We start from the raw sequence: 22,518 nt of genomic DNA, 5'->3' as shown, positions 1-22,518 counted from the left end.
CACGTAAAGACAGAAAAATGGAAGCTGCCATTACAGACTTCAATTTAAAGGTGCAGAAATTTTGACTTTGCCTTCACTGCCAAGGGAATCTCAGACGTGAGTTAAGCAAACAGCCAGCTAAAGTGGTTGTAAACCTCTGAAATCAAAAATGAACAAAGCATAGCCTTCTATACTGTTTATGTGCCTCTATCCAAAGTACCTAGTGTGATTTTTGTATCCTCTCCCATTCCTCTGCTATCTGCATGAGTCAACGCTGATAGTCTATGCTGAAACCAGACAATCCTGGGAGACGGACCCTCTCCCCTTACCCTTTCAGCACACAGCAGGTAATTGAAAGTCTCAGCTGCGCATGCTTCCCTACGAGACTGTGTAGAGAGGGTGTGCCCATTACCTTCTCTCAGGTCTCTGATTACACTAAGAACCCCTGCTCTATGCTGTGCAGTGTGTGATGTCATATCCTTGCCCCTCGCCTTCTGGAGGTGAGAAATGATGTCTAGATTCTGTACTTTGAACAGCTATAGAGGAAAGAGGGCTGCAGTTAAACAGGAACAACTTATGTAGGAACTTTTGTCTCATCTCTTTATATCACCTGAGGCTAGCCACTTCAGTGGGTATATGTAAGGGTTTACAACCACTTAAAATGTGAAAAGTCATGTTTCAGGACGGCAACGCACTAGATAGTGAAGTCAGGATTAGAATGTCAGCCATAGGACTTGCACCTTTGAAAAGAAGTGATCAGAAACAGCTACCATATTTCTGTTCTTGCAGGTTCACAATAAAAAGGTTCTCAAGTAAAAAGCCCTCAGCTTATCAACTTCCATTATTAGAATTATTGGCAGTATCCCCACTCCCTCAACTACCAGTCCATTTCAGCTTGGCTGATTTCAGATAGGGGGTAACATTTCAGAGCCTCTGGTGCTTCCATGGAAGTTAATAAGCTGTGCAATGTAAATAACAAAACGGAACTACTTTAGTTTACAGAGATATGCCAGTAAATTAGCATTTCAACAGTTATGTTCACTCTGTCTTTTATATGCATAGAATCTTAAAGGTTCATCAGTTTAGGGAGTTGATATGAATCTCTGCAAGACCTAGTGCTATTTACTTCCAATGAGAAAAAATGACTAATGCCGCGTACACACGAGTGGACTTTTCAGCATCAAAGGTCCGACGGTCTTTCCGACGGACTTTCGACAGAGTTACAACGGACTTTTGAACAACCGGACTTGCCCACACACGAACGGACTAAAGTCCGTTCGAAAGGCCGTTGGTTTGAACATGATGATGTACGAAGGGACTGGAATAAAGAAGTTCATAGCCAATAGCTGCCCTTGTGTCCTTTTTGTCCGTCGGACTGGCATACAGACGAACGGATTTTTCGACCGGACTCGAGTCCGTCAGAAAGATTTGAAACATGTTCCAAATCTAAAGTCCTCTGATTTTCGACAGAAAAAGTCAGCTGAAGGTCCGATGAAGCCCACACACGGTCGGATTGTCCGACAGATTTGTTCCGTCGGACCAGTCCGGTCGAAAAGTCCGGTCATGTGTACACGGTTTTAATCATACCACTAGCTGAATCAAGTAGAGATACCTATATGTCTGGACATGTAGATGAGGATGGGCAGGTCTTTACTGTCTGTCATTGTAGAGGAGAACCCATCTTTGGCCAGGGGCCCTCCTCTAAGGTTGGCCATACATTACACAATTTTCTTATTCAATTTCCTTTAGACTTATATTCAACTATGCAGTACAAGGGCCTGCCCGACTGAATACAAATTTAAAGTGTTTAGGTTTGACCTCATATTATATGCTAAATCCAAAGGAAAACTGTACAAAGTAATTGTATAATTTATGGGCAGCCCAAGACTGGCAACTGATTGGCAAATAACTCCCTGTAAGAAACAAGTGGAGAGATGAACCACCATAGTGCTGGGGCCATCGCAGTTATCAGCCAACGATGAAAGCACGCATGTATGTACTATTTCCTTTCTTCTTCCACATCGGAAAGGAGAGAGTCAGAAAATAGAGATTTCCAAATGAATTAGATGCAGATAAACCCTTGTAAGGATTGTGCATATACCCAGGATTAATAATTTACCAGCACTTAGAGCTAAAAGGAAGTTTTAAACAGCCTCAGAGGATCCTGGATTATTGTCTCACTTTTGGTAATAAGCCTGGTCACCGGCTGGCTTTTGGGAGGTTTGATGAATCAGCTGCCAAAGTATAACTGCTTTCCTGTTACTTCTGTTGATGGTACTGTGCTTTTTGTTTTGACTATCTAATTTACTAAATTTGATTTGGAAACATTAGCGGCAGCACAGGATGTTGATTCTCAGCTACTGTAATGAGTTAGATTTTTTACATCGCTTCCAGGATTGAATTATATTTTGAAAAGGGAAATGCATGCTTGTGAAACAAATGGAGGACAGCTGTACCTGGCTTATAGTGAATCTACTGAGTATATAAACATTGCTGGGAATGCAATTGTTCCTAGGAAGGAGAGGTGGATGAGACTTTTATGTTTTTGGCTTGAGCCTTTGGGGCACACAGTGAGTTCTGTATGATGCATAACATTATTGGACTGGGGGTGAAGGACAGGGGCAAGGCAAATATGGGGCACATTACATGGAAGGTCAGGGGTGTATTTGAAGATCACACTGTTCTAAAAACACATGCAGGGTGATGCCATTTCTAACCATTTAGCTATCTAACTGCTAACTAATATGTAATGATGGGTACACACAGGAAGTTTTTTTTCGTACAACCCAGAGGGCTGAACAAAAAAAAACATACAGATCGCCATACTAACACATCCAATGTTAGTGCAGTGATCTCCCCGTTGAACTAATGTGTTCTGACAGGGGGACTGGTTTTCCAGCATGCTCGTTCAACATAAGCTGGTCGTGAGACCAGCTTCTGTCGTACTAGGAGCTGTACGCAGGGGCCAAAAGTTGTCCGGTTTCTGCCAAATTCTACCAAATATTTGGCCCGTGTGTACCCAGCCTACATTTTTGCTTCCCATTGAAGCTCTGACAATTGACAGTTAAATGACATGGGGAAAGGCTTAGCAATTGGAAGTAGTAATGTGTAATCTTGAATTGAGCAGAGGTTAAATGTCCAACCTGCATTTACTTTTCATGGGGCTCCACAGGGGTTAATTTGAAGGCTAATGTAGGTACTAACAGGAGACAAGAGATACATATGCATTTGAGCACCATGTGATCTTGGAAACATTTTAGACAAGGTCAGGGTCACTTTAATATATGCAACTACAAACATCAATTTCAATGTGATTATGCAACAAAGCTGATATTGTATAGATACTGGAGCACATTTAAAAGTTTTTATAAATTTTGAATAGAGTTGGGTGGACTTAGAACCTCTGTTATGTTTTTATTGCTGTTTTTGTCCCTGCTGGGGATATTTACCCCTATTTGTATGAGTGACCATCATCACTGGGACTGACATTAAGGAATAGAGGGGAAATCTTTCAGTGGGGACACTTGTTTCAGTGAAAGCTATCTAGAATGAGATTTCGCTCGCTCTGTATTGATTAACTCTCTTATCTGTTGTGACTAAAAGGAAATCTCCTAAATCGAACCCAGATGGCAAAAAGAGGGTTTTACCATACTCTACTCTATCCAAAATGAAAATAAAGTTTTAGCTTTAATTGTACTTTAATGATTGCAGCAGATGAGTACTAAAACGGCAATGAGATGTAACTCCTTTTTATTGTTCTCTGCTGCATAAACTGGAGTCGCATACATCTATGGAGAGCTCATTCTACATGCACTAACCAATGAACGTGCAGCTTGTTTGGAAAATAATCATTCGATTGATCTAGCAGTACTCAAAGTGAAAAACTGTAGGTTTCAATGACTCTGATTGCAATCTACAAATAAATGAATTCTAGGCATGAAATCTATTGTAATACGAGGGCAGTACAACCTTTCTCTAATTACAGAAAATGGCTAGATTTAACATGATTTATTTCCACCTGAACTATCAGCAGAAATGGCTGAAAACAGCAGATGTAACCTCTAGATTCCAATCTGCAGGATGCGCTCCCTGTGGGCACACATGGCTGTAAACCCAGGTGGCCAAACAATTTTTTGTTTGGTTGATTTACTGTGAATAAAGTATTAGCGAATTAGAAAAATGCATAGGTAACAGAATATAAAAATACATAATTTAACAGGCACTGTACAAACATATATTTGGTTCCTTTTCCAAATTAAAATGTACATAGGAATGAATGTATCACAAGCGTTGATTTTTCCAAAGGTACATTATGTGCATTAACGGATAGTAATACAGTAGTGTGCATCTGTGTGTGTGTTCCCCCCCCCTTCTTTCTCCCTGTATGACCCCCTTACCCGCAACAATTTCTCTGCTTGTTCCACTATATTTTTTTTCCATTCCATATCTACCTTATGTCCCTTGTGACTCTTACTTTGTTTTCAACTCTCAGCTTCTTAGTTACATAGTAACATAGTTGGTAAGGCTGAAAAAAAGACACCAGTCCATCCAGTTCAACCTGTGGTGTGTGTGTGTGTCTATGTCAATAGTACATCATATATCCCTGTATGTTACGATCGTTGAGATGCCCATCTAATAGTTTTTTTAAACTATTGACACTCCCTGCTGATACCACTGCTTGTGGAAGAGAATTCCACATTCTTACCGCTCTGGCAGTAAAGAACCCTCTACACAGATCACAGTTAAAATGCTTCTCTTCCAATTTCAGTGAATGGCCAAGTGTCTTTTAAACTCCCTTTCACTGAAATTTTTTTTCCCTATGCTAGGGTCACCATTGAGGTATTTGTATATCGTTATCATATCCCCTCTCAAGTGTCTCCTCTCCAGAGGGAATAAGTTCAATGCTTGTAGTCTTTTCCCATATGTGAGATCCTCTAGTCCCTTTATTAGCTTTGTTGCCCTTCTCTGGACTCTCTCCAGTTCCAGCACGTGCTTCTTGAGGACTGTTGGCCAGAACTGGATGAAATAATCCAGATGCGGCCAGACCAGAGTCTTGTAGAGTGGGAGAATTACTGTTTTATGTCTGGAGTGAATCCCCTTTTTAATGCATGCTAATACTTTGTTGGCTTTTCTTGCAGCAGCTTGGCATTGCATGCCATTGTTGAGCCTGTCATCTACTAGGACCCCAGGTCCTTTTCTATCCTGGATTCCCCCAGAGGTTCTCCCCCTGGCGAGTAAATTGCATTCGTATTTTTAACATCCAAATGCAATACCTTAAATTTTTCAACATTAAACCCCATTTGCCATGTTGATGCCCAACCCATTATTTATTTTGGTCTTGTAAGGTTTCCACATCCTGCACAGAAGTTATTGTCCTGCTTAGCTCTTTCGCCGTGTCATTACTCTGTGTCTCGGTATACTACTCCCACAATCATTGCGTGAACTTTTAATTATTCATAGTCTGTCTTTGTTACCTGTGATCTGAAAAAAGATCAACCCTTTTTTATGTGCACCTAGTGAAGCACAATCACCTTGTACCTGTGTATACCTGGGCTTAAATAATACTCCTAGTGTCCACTTTACATCAAGATACCTATAATCTATGAGCCAAAACATTGATGAATAAATTAATTTTTCCTTGATTGTGGCTCATTTGTATTGTATTGTATAGGAATGCCTCCAAATCCCGGTTAAGGGGCCATATAAGGACATAAGAATGGTTTAAACTTAAATGACCTAATGCTATAGGAATGTCATTGCAACCTGACCATATGGCCAAGCCCACCAAGTCCATTCAGGAGTGTGTACTATCTTCCCTAAAAGATGATATCACTTTCCAAACAGTTCCTATTAGTCATTACTTACCCACTAGTCCTGTATATACCACAGTCAAATTTGGAACAAACTAGTCTTCTTACAGAACTGCAATAAGCATGTGTCTGCCGCGATCATCTGCCAAGCCATTTGATAATGGGTGGGGAACCTTGGAAGAGCATCTACTGTATATTCCACCTGCAGCTAAGTCTCTTTATATATTCTTGTATATTTATTTGATATTATTAAATGTGTACTTCTGACATTATGTTTGTTATTACTCAATTTATTTTTATATAGCGCAAGTGTTTGTGTGAACTCTCTTTGCACATCACAAAAATTAACCCCAAAACATAAACTATCACAAAACCATGATAAAACAAATATCCAGTCTTTCCTCTCAGTATATGCCTTTAATGATTGTCAGCGGAGGTTTACATAGATGTCAAACTGAGTTTACTGGCTGATAAGGTAGTGGCATATGCTGTGGCAAAAAATGGGTATGGCTAAATTGCTTAGGGGACATAGTTTAAATAAGGACTTGGTTTAAATAGTTAAAATGAATGCACACAATAAAAAAATAGATATTGAGCAGACATGGGTAGCTGTGGAGCGCCATTAACTGAATAAGAATGGATGCCAAGAATCACTAGAATTTAAGGAAAGTGGTATTATGCAGTGCCCATGCAGGCCACAACACATTAGGAATTACACCCAGCATACAGAACGAAAGAAGTGCTACTGTGCAGAATAACAACAGATAATGAAAACTACACACAGCATACACAACACATGAAGTGATGCTGTGTTAAGATCACATACAAAAAGAACAATACCAGAGAATAATATCAATATGTATAACACAAGACCTACCACTGTGCAGTGTCCATATGTAAATTTTACCAAGCTTTTAGAAACAGTAACAAAACAACAGAATACCCAAATAATGCATTTTATAACATGAATGTGTCAGTCACTTGGCAGAGAATTCACTGGGCCTCTTATGAAGATGAATCAAGGGGTATGTGTGCATCATGCAGGGTGACAGAGATTTTAGGGTGAGTTGATGTGGCTAGGTGTAGAAGGATGTCCAAACTTTCAATGCTAGTTGGTTTGACTGCCCTTTTCAGTGTATGGGTGGCCCAGCTACCAGACTACCTGTAATCTTGATGCCCAGTGTCTATAGGTGCAAAGCAGATAGATGAAAGCATTAGACTACCAACCAAGAAGAGGTAAACTATGAGTCAACCACACTTAGGGCAATTTTTCTGCCGACAACTTAGTGAAGAGAGGCAACAAACAAGGATGAGTCAAATGTTCTCGGGTTCAGCTTGAGGCAGGTTTGCAGAACACAAGGAATCTAGGATGGAAAAGCACTTGGGGATCCTAGTAGATGATAGGCTCAGCAATGGAATGCAATGCCAAGCTGCTGCTAACAAAGCAAACAGAATATTGGCATGCATTAAAAAGGCGATTAATTCCAGAGATAAAACGATAATTCTCCCGCTCTACAAGACTCTGGTACAGCCGCACCTAGAGTATGCTGTCCAGTTCTGGCACCAGTCCTCAGGAAGGATGTACTGCAGGGGCATTGCAAGGTCTAAAAAAGATCTGGGGCTAGAGCCCATAGCAGCGTAGTAAAGAAAGTCATAGGCTTGGGTGGGCATACACATGTATATACAGTAATATACGTGTGTTTGTGTGTGTGTGTGTGTATATATCCCCAGAGAGCCCCCCACTTACATCAGGGTCCCCAGAGAGCCCCCCACTTACATCAGGGTCCACAGAGAGCCCCCCCCACTTACATCAGGGTCCCCAGAGAGCCCCTCACTTATATCAGGGCCCCAGAGAGCCCCCTTTACATCAGGGTCCCCAGAGAGCCCCCCCTTTACATCAGGGTCCCCAGAGAGCCCCCCTTTACATCAGGGTCTCCAGAGAGACCCCCTTTATTCAGGGTCCCCAGAGAGCCCCCTCTTACATCAGGGTCTCCAGAGAGCCCCCCTTTACATCAGTGTCCCCAGAGAGCCCCCCCCCTTACATCAGGGTCACCAGAGAGCCTCCCCCTTACATCAGGGTCCCCAGAGAGCCTCCCCCTTAAAATCAGGGTCCCCAGAGAGCCTCCCCCTTAAAATCAGGGTCCCCAGAGAGCCTCCCCCTTAAAATAAATCATGGTCCCCAGAGAGCCTCCCCCTTAGCATCAGGGTCTCCAGAGAGCCCCCCACTTACACCAGGGTCCCCAGCGAGCCTCCCCTCCCCTTGGGGACTCCTGCATAGATTTGGGGCTATGGGCCCCAGATTCTGGGCTATAGCCCCAAAAGCCACCCCCTAGCAATGCCACTAATGTACTGGAAATGGAGTGAGTACAAAGAAGGGCAACAAAGCTAATGAAGGGTCTGGAGGATATTAGTTATGAGGTTGCGAGCACTGAACTTAATCTCTCTGGAGAAGAGACGCTTGAGAGGGGATATGATTTAAATTTTCAAATACCGTACTGGTGACCCCACATTAGGGATAAAAAATTTTCGCGGAAGGGAGTTTAACAAGACTCATGGCCACTCATTAAAATTAGAAGAAAAGAGGTTTAACCTTAAACTACGTAGAGGGTTCTTTACTGTAAGAGTGGCAAGGATGTGGAATTGCCTTCCGCAGGCGGTGATCTCAGCGGTGGTTCAAGAAACTATTAGATAAGCACCTGACGACAACAACATACAGGGATATACAATGTAATACTGACATATAATCACACACAGGTTGGACTTGATGGACTTGTGTCTTTTTTCGACCTCACCTACTATATGAGTAAAGTGCCAAATATGAACTCCATCAAAGTCAAGGAGAGCCAAGTGTTAAAAACTGAAATTACCATTTTCCAGAATAATAGGCAAGATACTGTCAAACAAATAGCATGGGGAGGCTGGGTACTGCCCTGAGGAACATGTACCAAAACAAACATTATTTTTTAGAAATTTGGATTTAAACAGCACTTTTAATAATTCTCTAGGGACTACATTTAAGTTGCAAAATTCCTTAAAATACCATGCCTACGTATGCCCTTAGCCTGCCTGGTAAGTGGCACATCTGTACATTGTATAGAACCTACTAGAGGAAAACTGACATTTACAAAGAATAAAATGCTGTTTAACTACTTCCCGCAAACTGCCGTCATTGTACGTCGGTACTTTGACATAGAATACCAGGGTTATGGCAACAGATAGCTGCCATAACCCCGGGAATCTCTTGAATGGCAGGCAGCCTGCTTTTAGATAAAAGTGGTCTCCCCTGGGAATTCACCGCAAGATCACTTTTATCAGCGGCAGGAGAGGTGCTCCCGCTGCGCTCCGGTTGTCTCCGCCGCTTACCAGAGCCATCGGTAGCGGCAAAGATGATCCAATGTTCTCACCTCAGTAGCATGGAGCCGAGTGAGGGAAAGATGGCCCCCTCAGAGCAATAATTCTAGCGAAAGACCTCCTATGTAACTCAAAACTGGTAACCTGTAGAAATATTTAACCGTCGCCTATGGAGATTTTTAAGGGTCAAAGTTTGTCGCTATTCTACGAGCAGGCGCAATTTTAAAGCTGATATGTCGGGTATCAATTTACTCAGCGTAACATTATCTTTCACAATATAAAAAACAATTGGGCTAACTTTACAGTTGTCTTATTTTTTAATTCAAAAAAGTGTATTTTTTCCCCAAAAATTGTGCTTGTAAGACCGCTGCGCAAATACGGTGTGACATAAAGTATTGCAACGACCGCCATTTTATTCTCTAGGGTGTCTGAAAAAAATATATTTAATGTTTGGGGGTTTTAAGTAAGTTTCTAGCAAAAAAAAATGTTTTTAACTTGTAAACAACAAGCTTGAAAAATAGACCTGGTCCTTAAGTGCTTAAATTGCCGGCAAATGACAGCTTTTGCCACTTTATTAACAAACAGCCAGGAAATCCCTTTATCTTTAGCCTCCCTGGCGGTATGATTATTTCGGATTTTAGGTGCTGAAAGCGGTACCATTATTTTGCATGGAAATTTGGCGTTTTATATTGTAGGTCTGTAAATCTTAACAATAACACACTTAAATCTGTCCAAACCAGAGTCTAGTAGATATCCCGGGTATGATAAAGTTTGAAACACAAAAACATAAATTATAATATAATAAATAAAAATAAATAATTAAAAAAAAAAAAAAATAGTAATAAAATAAATTTCCCCACAATTCACTATCGCTCAATTCTGCAAGTGTTCTAATTTACTATCGCTGTTTTCTAGATGGTCTAAAGCCACTTTTGACGTAAAGGGACACTTTTTGGTTGCTATGGACAATCTCCAGTTTCCAGGCAGAAAGAACAGTATATATCATATAAAACTGCATGCAGGGTATGGGCCAAAGCACTGGGGACAAAAGGGATGTGAAATCATTTCATACAGTACTGTAATCTGTAAGATTACAGTACTGTATGTGTTATGATTTTTACTTTTTTTTTTAATTTGCTGCCAGGCTCCGCCCCCGTGCGTCGCGCCGCTCGCAGGGAACGGAGCCTGGCACAGAGAGGCTTCGGAGGAGGACGGAGCCCTCGGACACTGCGGGTGACATCGCAGGATCCCGGGGACAAGGTAAGTAACGCCGCCCCAGGATCCTGCAATGCGATCCCGAGTGTGGCTCGGGGTTACCGCTAATGGTACTGAATTTTAACCCCGAGCCACACTCGGGAAAACCGCCAGGGAGGATAATAGACCCATTCTCTAGGTCTGGTATAGATGGGGAAGCCCATGAAAAAAAAAACAGTATCGGGTTCCCCCTAAAAATGGCCGACCCTTATCACTGATCAAGAGGGACCCCATGCAAAAATAAGTGTGGAGTCCAACCAAGAATCTATATCAGACCCTTATCCAAGTGTAGCACCCTCCAGTGTGTGTCAATAGAAGTGAGAGTAGGTAAAAGCATATTTCTGGCCAGGAATAAACCTGAATCACTGAATTGGGTCAGGGTTACTAGAGGCCAGGACTGGATGACTCATCCTGGCAGCTCTTTGGTGCCTCCTCTTGGTGTTTACAAGGTTGGAGAACCTTCTAGAGCTAGAGGGCAAAGGTTAGGAGAGGCTGCTTTGAATTATGCCAGCAAGAGTCGGGTGGTAGATAGAGAAGCAGTACTATGGAAGGCTGTCTATCATCAATAACAGTGCTTTCTTGAAGACCGCGTAGTGCCAAGTCGTCATCTAACCTTGCCCTGGGAGATCTGCATGTGTGTGTGCCAGTTGGGTGGGACTGGGACAGAAAGTCAGTTGGGGGGGACTGGAAGGAAGATCAGCTAGCTGTAGCTGGTGGTAGCCAAGTGGGCTAGCATTTCTGCAGGCAAGTGGAGCTGGGATCAGTGGCCACAGGAACGTAGGAGAGATGCTGTTCACTTTATCTGTGCTATTTTGTCAAGGGACTGAGAGTTTCTGCCTGTGATGAGTCTTTTCTGAACTAGCAATATCCTGCTAGTTCCAACAGAAGTGAGCAGTAGGTCCTGTACATTGGAAACCAAGTTTGAGCAGGTGGAAGGAAGAAGAGGACTTTTGTAAATAGGGAGGAAATTGTCCCTGGTTCTGTGCTTGAACAGTTTTAAGTTGGGCATCCCATTATTCCCCAACTCCAGCCAAGTTCTCATATCCTAATAAAAACAACAAAAAACAAGCCAAGGACTGTTTGTTGGAGTGAATGCATGAAATGCTATGTGACTGGCTGTGCAGCAGTGGGGACCCGGGACATCAGCAACTCTGGCGGGGGCCCTGCTATACAACCATGCAGTCTAGCTGGCCAGAAAAGGTGGGGGGGGAGGTCGAGCATGTGACCTGCTCCTGAGCCCTTCCAGGCCACATTTTCACAACATGGGGGGTATCATGTCAAAAGTGACCCCCCTTGCAAAGCACCTTGCTCCATGTTAATGAGGCTAAGTCCTCTTCCCTACAGCCCTGTCCCAGTGGTTTTGGGGATCCGCAGGCTGGTGGGGGCTTATAAAATTTTGGAACACCCCCTTTATCCATAAGAGGGGCCCCCAGACACTGGCCAACCGTATGTGAATGGGTAAGGGGTACATAATATCCCCTACTCATTCACAAAAAAGTGAAAAGTAAATAACCGTACTTATACAGTTTTTAAAAGTCCTGTATGGTAAGAAAAAAGCCCCACAATGTAAATCTATCATCAATCACATCATTCAGAGATGGAGTTCCATGTCAGTCATGATGAAGGTCACCCTATGAAGATCACCCCGACACCCATCAAAAGAAAAAAATTCCTCACCAGCGGACACACCCAATCCCAAAAGAATTACCCGCATTTATCGGCGTAAAACTTTTTTTAATAAATAAACTACTTTGAAGCAAAATAATGGTCAGTGCCAATCAATACAGTCTTATCAGTGACCATCTGCAGCCTCGCCATTGCCCATCATTGCAGCCTGATCAGTGCCCAGCATTGCAGCCTTGCCCATCATTTCAGCCTTGCCCATCATTGCAGTCTGATAGGGGCCCATCTGTAGCCTTGCCCATCATTGCAGCATGATCAGTGCCCATCTGCAGCCTTGCCCATCATTGCAGCACGATCAGTGCTCATCTGCAGCCTTGCCCATCATTGCAGCATGATTAGTGTCCATCTGTAGCCTTGCCAATCATTGCAGTCTGATCAATGCCCATCTGCAGCTTTTCCAATCATTGCAGTCTGATCATTGCCCATGTGCAGCCTTGCCCATCATTGCAGCATGATCAGTGCTCATCTGCAGCCTTGCCCATCATTGCAGCCTTGCCCATCACTGCAGTCTGATTAGTGCCCATCTGCAGCCTTGCCCATCATTGCAGCATGATTAGTGTCCATCTGTAGCCTTGACAATCATTGCAGTCTGATCAGTGCCTATCTGCAGCCTTGCCTATCATTGCAGCATGATCAGTACCCATCTGCAGACTTGCCCCTCTTTGCAGCATGATCAGTGCACATCTGCAGCCTTGTTTTTACAGAAATAAACAGAGCCGGATCTCCTGTGTACTCGGATTGGCTCGCAGCCCTGCCCAGTCCCACCCCTTGGCCTGGCTCTTATGATGGACATAACACCGGTCCAATGGCAGGACGTTAATGCTAGTTGGTGGGACTGGGCGTGACTGCGAGCAGAGCCGAGTACACAGGAGATTCGGCTCTGTCTATTTCGGCGGCGCTCGTTCCCTCCTTCCCCTCCGAAGCAGCCGTTCGGCGTATAAAACACACACTCTAAAAGTGCGTGTTATACTCCAATAAATATGGTACATCTTTCGGGCCCCTCCGCTAAAAGTAACCAAAGGGGCAGGGCCTCCTGGGTGGAGTCATTGACAAAATAAGGCAGTGCATGGGCAAAGCACAAATCTACATTAAGCTTGAACTTGCAAACCATTTATATTTGATGTACTTCAGACCCAATAATGACCAACTGAGAAATGCATCCCTGCCTAGTCTCCCTATAAATTTAAAGCAGCTTATGGGGTGGCGCAGACAGGGGCAAGGCGCAGACATCATGGCTTTGTCCTGAGTGGCTCTGTCACGAGTGATGCGCAGTTTCACCGATGCAGTTATCAATTCTGATCATGTCTTCTCTGCTCTTTTACAGGTAATTGTCTCCTATCCATCTGTACATCTGTACATCTCTACTGAACTGACTTTGCTGTAACATTTTTGGTAATTGTCTCCTATCCATCTGTACATCTGTACATCTCTACTGAACTGACTTTGCTGTAACATTTTTGATAATTGTCTCCTGCTGCCATATCTTTAAACTTCTATATTTATTGCTAGCTCTATAACAAACACACTGCAATAGCAATATTACTGGTGAATGATTCTCAACTTCATTTGGCTTGAGTGATCAAGAGAGGTAATTAGCTTAACGACCCTAGCCTGTGTCTGTAGCTGGTCTGGTCTTGGCCATCTCCTCCCCATATTCAGGTGTCTCACATCAGACCCAATAATGACCAACTGAGAAATGCATCCCTGCTTAGTCTCTCTATAAATTTAAAGCAGCTTATGGGGTGGCGCAGACAGGTGCAAGGCGCAGACATCATGGCTTTGTCCTGAGTGGCTCTGTCACGAGTGATGCGCAGTTTCACCGACGCAGTTTAACGCAAGCAGGATAACTAAAGCTGGATGAAGATACAACAAGAACTCTGCTCCACTCTGCAAAACGACAAGCAAACCAGCTTTTGACATTTATTTTATATTAAGTTAGTTTCCCACTCTCTATCCACTAACATGCTCTTTATTCTCTTCCGTCTCACATTGGTGTCTTCTATCCTCAAATTATCTTTACTCTACCCCTCCTCTCTTCCTTGCAGTATGCACATATGACCCTCATTCCTACCCTCTCTCTACTATGGCACCCATCATCTTCTGCATTTGCTGCACCCACATGCTGACATAAACACCAGGGCCACTAGATACGTGCGCTCATGCACATCCCACTCCCACTTTGCCTTCCTCGCCCTCCTCCTTCTCCTAGTCTCAGGTGACATTTCTCCTAATCCTGGTCCGCCATTTTCCAACTGCAAGCCACATATCCAATACCCCTCCCCTTCTGGCAACGACCTCAATCCACTGAGTTTAATTTCTATCCCCCTGCTTCCTCAAAGCAGCCCACCAATCCCATGCGCCCTTTGGAACGCCCGCTCTATCTGTAACAAGCTAACATCTGTACATGACCTCTTCTTGTCTAATGGCTTTAACATACTCGCCATAACAGAAACTTGGCTTCAAAATTTTGCCTCAGCTTCTCCTGCTGCCCTCTCCCATGGTGGTCTCCATTGGACTCACTCCCCCAGACCCAACAGACAGAAAGGAGGTGGAGTTGGCTTCCTTCTATCCCCACAAAGCACCTTTAAAGTCCTTCCTGTCCCTCCCTCTCTATCCCTCTCTTCTTTCGAGATGCACTGTATTCGTCTGTTTTCTCCCATTTCTCTGAGGACCGGTATCGCACTTTCTTGATGACTTTGCTGCCTGGCTACCCTACTTTCTCTCCTCTGAAATACCCACCATTATTCTTGGTGACTTCAACATTCCTGTCAATGTTAACAGGCCAACTACAGCTAAACTTCTCAACTTAACCTCATCTTTTGACCTAACCCAATGGACACATACTTCCACTCACTCCAATGGTAATACCCTTGACCTCGTATTTTCCCATCTCTGCAACCCTGGCAACCTCACCAACACCCCCTTTCCTCTCTCTGATCACAACCTCATTACTTTCACTGTATCCTTGCCTCCAACCACCCATCCCTCCAAGCAGCAAACAATTACTTGTAGAAACCTTTGCCACTTTAACCCTTCTCTTCTCTATTCTGCTACTGACCACCTATATGACATAATCTCTCCCCTGTCCTGTCCTGACCTGGCCACCTCTGTCTACAGCAGTTCACTCTCATCATCACTAGATGCACTTGCTCCTCTAACCACACGCAGAATCAGGCCCCGACCGTTACAACCCTGGCAAACTGACAACACTAGAAATCTCAAGAGACATTGCCGTGCTCTTGAACGACTGTGGCGTAAAACCAAATGCCTGCAAGACTTCACCCTATATAAATCTGCCCTTCTAAAATACAATTCATGCCTCCAGGCTGCCAAACAAGCCTATTTTGTCTCTCTTATTAATTCCTTGTCATCCAGTCCCCGTCAGCTCTTCTCAACCTTTAACTCTCTACTTCGTCCCCCACCCCCTCTACCCACTAACTCACTCACTGCCCAAGAGATTGCCAATCACTTCAAAGACAAGATTGATGCAATTCGTGAGGACACCTCCACTGTGCGTACGTCTTCCCCACCCAACATACCTTGCCTAGCAGCACATTCAACACTCTCCTCTTTTGAATTGGCTACTACTGAAGAGGTTACAAAACTTTTCTCGGATGCCCACCTAACCAATTGTCCCTTGGATCCTGTTCCCTCATCACAACTACTACGGTCACCTTCTTCTTCTATCCTATGCTCCCTCACCCACATCTTCAATCTCTCCCTCTCTAGTGGCATCTTCCCCTCCCCTCTAAAACATGCGCAGATCACTCCTATTCTTAAAAACCCTCACTGGACCCTACCAACCTGAACAACTTAAGACCCATCTCATTGCTCCCATTCGCCTCTAAACTTCTAGAACGCTTAGTCTACAACCGTCTTAGCTCCTACCTCAGTGAAAATAACCTTCTTGACCCCTTACAGTCTGGCTTTCGCTCCCAGCACTCCACGGAAACTGCCTTACTAAAACTCACTAACGATTTACTAACTGCTAAAACCAACAGCCAGTACTTCATACTCCTACTACTTGACCTCTCTGTGGCCTTTGATACTGTTGACCACCCGCTCCTTGCCCCTTTCTGTGGGGGCCCCCCAAGGCTCTGTTCTTGCACCCCTTCTCTTCCCTATCTACACCTCCACCCTTGGTCACTTAATAACCGCACACGGCTTCCAATATCACTTATACGCTGATGACACCCAAATCTATCTGTCTACTCCTCACCTCACTCCTTCAGTCTCCTCTCGCATTACTAACTTACTAACTGACATATCAGCATGGATTTTGCACCACTTCCTAAATCTCTCTAAAACTGAGCTATTAATATTCCCCCCCCCCCGCCCGTGCCCCCCTCCATGACTTTTCCATCAAAATCAACAATGCAACCATCAGTCCCTCCCCTCACGCCAGGGTACTAGGTGTAATCCTAGACTCTGACTTGTCATTTCAGCCTCAAATCCAATTGTTGTCAAAAGTTTGTAGAATTCACCTCCGTAACATCTCTAAAATTCGCCCCTTTTTAACAAATGAAACCACCAAGCTCCTCATTCACTCCCTTGTTATCTCTCGCCTTGACTATTGCAACTCCCTTCTCATTGGCCTACCTCTCCATAGGCTATCCCCTCTTCAGTCTATCATGAATGCTGCTGCCATATTTATCCACCTTACCAACCGCTCAGTGTCTGCCAACCTTCTACTCCAATCCCTACACTGGCTCCCAATCACTCAGCGAATTAAATTCAAAATACTAACCACAACATACAAAGCCATTCACAACTCTGCCCCCGAGCTACATCACCAATCTTGTCTCCAAATATCACCCAAATCGACCTCTCCGCTCTTTTCAAGCTCTCTCATCTCCTCCTCCCATGCTCGTCTCCAGGATTTTTCTAGAGCCTCTCCCATCCTCTGGAACTCGCTACCTCCATCTATCCGGCTATCCCCTACTCTTGCTACCTTCAGGCGATCCCTGAAAATGCATCTCTTCAGGAAAGCCTATCACGTCTCCAACTAATCTCCTACCAATTCCAACAGCTCATTCCCCACAGTTACAACCTTTTGTTCCACCTGCCCCATCTTATTAGATTGTAAGCTCTTCTGAGCAGGGCCCTCTTAATCCTTGTATTTAATTGTATTATAACTGTATTGTCTCCCTTTTATATTGTAAAGCGCTGCATAAACTGTTGGCGCTATATAAATCCTGTATAATAATAATAATAATACTGTACTGTAATTATTTTGTAGTGATATTGTTTTACATTGTTAGCAGTAGAATTTTACTGAGTATCTATTGTAGTGTGCATGAAAATGTTACATGAATAAAAGATTGTAATAATAACAGGCACTTTTCTATGCTCCATTTTTCTTGTATTCACTTTTTAATCAACATATTTAAATGTTTATTTGTACTGAATGTAATATAGATACTTTCTAGCATGACTGTTCTCTTTGAGGAAAACCTTGATTTTTTCATTCCTCTTGTCCCCATCTAGCCCTAGTTATCAAACGCGCATAAAATGAAATTTCCTGTCAGAAACAGTAACACAATTAAAAAGAGGATTACACAGTTGAACTTCAGTTATTCACACACTGCGCAATAAAACCTTTCTTCCAAAAAACAAGTTACTGTGACAGGGTGCTTTGTGCAGCTTAATGCTTAATTTATCCAAGACGGGCACCCTCCGTGCCTCCGCATGAATTGAATCCCATTTCTACATTCATCACACGGTTTTCTGCAAATATGCAGAATCTAAAAACAAACATGAAATAGAGTTTTGCAAAGCTAAGCTTATTTACACATCTGTATTGGCCATAAACATACACATCTTTTGTACCCACTATAAAGTCTAATTTTCACAAACAAGTATTTGGTGGAAGTATGACAAGTATTGGATGACAGGCATTACAGGACTTACTTAATAAGGCAGTGGAAAGTACATTGACCTACATCAAACAATTTCATTAAATTTTGCTTGATCGAATTACCCTCTATGAAATAGTATAGGTCACTAGAATTTGTTCTACTTTGCATAATCACTGCACTTTATTATTAAACCATAATTGTACTTTTATAGCATATTTGCTCCATCAAAAGTCAAATATAGAAGTTGTCACTGTTTTTGAAAATGATACTTGCTTGGCTGTCCCCCAATAATGACAAAGGGTAAGCTTGCAACAGTCTATAACTCCTGGTTTGCATACTTGTTTCAGGTCAGTGACTCAGAAAGTGCTGAAGACATTGGATCAAGATGACAGCCAGGAAATTAGTATTTTTAAAATAGCTCAAAATCTCTATATGTATACCATTTTATAATAACATACTTTAACCGCTTCAATACTGGGCTTTTTTACCTCTTTCCTGCCCAGGCCAAATTTCAAAAATTAACTAAACTTAGGCTTCCCTGTATTGCCGGGGGCGGGGCAGCCTTCATCTCTGCGAGAGGTAAATGATACCTGAAAGTGTTTTACCTACATAATATGCATGCACTTAACATGAAAGATACTGTATCTGATGCTAAGTCCACTTTAACCACTTTAACCACTTGCCGACCGCCCAAAAACACATTTACTGCTACTTGGCGGGTGTGCTATGTAGGATCACATATATATATATATATACATGATCCTGCACTCCCAGGTGTCGGGGACGAGTGCGTGCCACCGGTGGCTCGCTCCTGCTGTGATTCTACACAGCCGTTCTGCCTGTGTACAGAATGATCAGCGGGTCCCACGAACCCGATGTCTACCAGCACCCGCTGATCATTCTGTACACAGGCAGAACGGCAGTCTGTCTATGTAAACTAGACAGATTGCATTCTGTCAGTACAGAGGGCATGGAGCCTGTGTTCCTGTAAAGTAGAAACACTGATCCATGCCTTCTACTAGTAAAAGCACCTCCCCCATTACACTCAAATATTAGCTAGGCACGCAGTTAACCTTTTGTTTGCCCCTGATGTTCACCCCTTCCCAGTCTGTGTCATTAGTACAGTGACCGTGCATATTTTTAGCCCTGATTACTCTATTAGTGTCACTAGTCCCCAAAAAAGTGTCAAACGTCTCAGTTAGTGTCCGATTTGTCCGGTGCAATATCGCAATCGCGCTATAAGGTGCTGATCGCCGCCATTACCACTGAAAAAAATTTAAATAAATAAAAATTCCACAAATATATCGCATAGTTTGTAGGCGCTATAACTTTTGCACAAACCAATCAATATACGCTTATTGGGATTTTTTATTTTTTTTTACTAAAAATATGTAGCAGAATACATATTGGCCTAAACTGATGAAGAAATTTGATTTTTTTTATTGGATGTGTTTTATAGCAGAAATGAAAAAATATTGTTCTTTTTTCAAAATTGTCGGTCTTTTTGTTTATAGTGCAAAAAATAAAAAACACATAAGTGATCAAATGCCACCAAAAGAAAGCTCTATTTGTGCAAAAAAAGGATATACATTTTATTTGGGTACAGTGTCTCAGAACTGTGTAATTGTCAGTTAAAGTAACGCAATGCCGTATCGCAAAAAAATGGCCTGCTCATGAAGGGGGTATATCTTCTGCAGCTGAAGTGGTTAATGAAATCTGGACCAATAGAATAGGATTGGAATTATGTGTATTGCATTCATGTCCATGGTCCCAAACCATTAACCGTTTTGCCACCACTTGATGTATGTGAGGAAATGCCTGACACCTAGAATAATTTAGGAGAGGCAAGGAAGTTTACGTAAAAGGTTTGTAGGAGAAGAGTTGGGCAGAAGAAAAGAGGGGTTGTAAAGGGGTTGTAAACCCTCGTGTTTTTTCACCTTAATGCATCCTATGCATTAAGGTGAAAAAACACCAGGCAGTGACTGGCCCCCCAGCCCCCCCGTTTTACTTACCTGAGCCCTAGAACTTCATCCGGTGGGGACGCGCTCTTCCCCTTCCCGGGGTTCTCGGCTCTTGATTGGATAGATTGATAGCAGAGCAGCCATTGGCTCTTGCTGCTGTCAATCAAATCCAATGACGCGGGCGCCGGGGGGCAGGGCCGGGTCATACAATCGGCAGCTATAGACGCCGAAAGATGAACTCGGGAGCACGCCCGTAAGGTAACACCCCGGGAGAGCGCTTCTCCTAGGGGGTTATCTGATGTGGGGAGGAGCCACGAGAGTCGCCGAGGGACCCCAGAAGATGGTGTTCGGGGCCACTCTGTGCAAAACGAGCTGCACAGTGGAAGTAAGTATGACATGTTTGTTTTTTTTATTTTTAAATAAACAAAGCTTTACAATCACTTTAATAAAAACATCTTAACTTTAACATACCATAGATTTACCAGGAAGGGATGTTCAAGGCACTGCATTATCTGTAGTTCTCTGAAAACATTTCTCACTTCATCCCTTTCAACACATTTCTGTTTGTTCATGTATTTCATGGCATACATCTTCTTTGAGTCTCGTTTCTGGACAATGCACACCTGCAAGACACAACGTCAAAAGGTCATAGGCAAAAATATCTCATTTTCTGTAGTAATCTACTCATTCAATTGACAGGCCTCCCATTTTTTTTCAGCTTGGAATTTTATGTACTGTAGAGATGCATGTTTCTATGGGGTCAATTCGCTAAGAGTTAAATAACGGCACATAAAATGCGGTAAAATAACGCATGCGGTAAATCAGTTGTGAAAGTAAAATTTCAGTTCAAATTCAGAATTTAGCGTTAAATAACGAATGTGGCATTTTTTCGATTGTTCGGTAACTACCACATTTTCTCATGCGGTAATTTATTGCATGTGTCAGTGGTTAAGGGTTGTTTCAGGTAATTTCCTTATAACATTTTTTACAGTAATCTGTATTTGGAGACATTGAAATGTCCCTGCTGACGTCAGTACCGGTATTGGAGCCATTTGCGTTCCACGCTGGCTCCATTGCGGCCGACAGGTTCCCCTCCGGTCCCTCTGGTCCCTCTGGACCAGGCAACCTTTACCTTACAATCCCACCACAAGATGGATACTGATGCCAGCATCCCGGGGATCCCAGCTTTGTGATTTATGTACTCAAAAGTGAGCTGCCAATTTTTACTGTGTCTTATTATTGTAGAAGAGACATAGTGAGTATGTTTTGGTATTACTAGCATGTATTTCTTGCATTCCTGCTAGCATTTTTTTTACACTATAGTACCACTTTATCTTTCAATAGGTTTTTATTGAGTTTTTCATAATAGGGATAGGAAACATTGGTGCATTCTGTTGTACATTTTAACATATAATAAAAAGTTATATATGGGCACAGTGGCAAAACATGAGTCACAATCGTCCTCAAACATCAAAAGCAATATCAATGCTAATGTTGCGGCAAGGTATAGTACCACTTTAAATTAAAGCATGCTTATTAGTGAAATGACCCTAAAGGCTTTTTTAATAACGTTTTCTTTTTCTCTGAAAATCACTATTAACCACTTCAGCCCCGGACCATTTGGCTGGCCAAAGAACAGAGCACTTTTTGCGATTCGACACTGCGTCGCTTTAACTTACAATTGCGCGGTCGTGCGACGTGGCTCCCAAACAAAACCGACGTCCTTTTTTCCCCACAAATAGAGCTTTCTTTTGGTGGTATTTGATCACCTCTGCAGTTTTTATTTTTTGCGCTATAAACAAAAAAGCACGACAATTTTGAAAAAAGCTATATTTTTTACTTTTTGCTATAATAAATATCCCCAAAAAATATCTAAAAAATTTTTTTCTTCCGATACGTATTCTTCTGCATATTTTTGGTAAAAAAAATCGCAATAAGCATTTATTGATTGGTTTGCGCAAAAGTTATAGAGTCTACAAAATAGGGGATAGTTTTATGGCATTTATATTAAAAAATTTTTTTTACTAGTAATGGCGGCAATTAGCGATTTTTATTATGACTGCGACATTATGGCGGACAGATCGCACACTTTTGGTGCTATTTTGGGACCATTCACATTTATACAGCGATCAGTGCGATTAAAAATGCATTGATTACTGTGTAAATGTGACTGGCAGTGAAGGGGTTAACCAGTAGGGGGCGCTGCAGGGGTCAGGTGTGTCCTAGGGATGTGTTCTAACTGTGGGGGGGAGGGGTTACGTGTGACACATCACTGATCACCGCTCCCGATTACAGGGAGCGGTGATCAGTGACAGTGTCACTAGGCAGAAGGGGGAAATGCTTGTTTACATTAGCATTTCCCCGTTCTTCAGCTCCTTGAGAGGATCGCGGGTATCCCCGCGGACATCAAGTCTGCGAGACCCGCGATCACACTCACGGAGCTTGCGGCAAAGTCAAAGGGACGTACAGGTACGCCCATTTGCGCAGCCATGCCATTCTGCTGACGTATATGTACATGCGGCGGTCGGCAAGCGGTTAAACAAAACACCAAATATTTCAGTGAATTAGTACTTTTTATTGCCATCTTGTTTGAAGACCTAAAGTTCAGATGTTGTAAATCTT

At 42.8% G+C, this 22,518-nt stretch overlaps 1 protein-coding gene across 2 annotated transcripts in view; it reads right to left on the bottom strand.

The window, feature by feature from the left end:
• The window catches only part of STK32B (serine/threonine kinase 32B), a 335,065-nt gene that overhangs the window by 222,374 nt on the left and 90,173 nt on the right, over positions 1-22,518 (bottom strand). For both annotated transcript variants that reach the window (XM_073610257.1, XM_073610249.1), the window contains one exon: positions 20,368-20,519. In XM_073610257.1, coding sequence (XP_073466358.1) covers positions 20,368-20,519 — 152 coding nt within the window. The remainder of the gene's footprint in view (positions 1-20,367; positions 20,520-22,518) is intronic.

Source organism: Aquarana catesbeiana, linkage group LG01, assembly GCF_042186555.1.
Source record: "Aquarana catesbeiana isolate 2022-GZ linkage group LG01, ASM4218655v1, whole genome shotgun sequence".
In the NCBI taxonomy this organism is placed as follows: domain Eukaryota; kingdom Metazoa; phylum Chordata; class Amphibia; order Anura; family Ranidae; genus Aquarana; species Aquarana catesbeiana.
The sequence above is the reverse complement of the archived record's forward strand: the minus strand, read 5'-3'. Positions and strand labels throughout refer to the sequence as shown.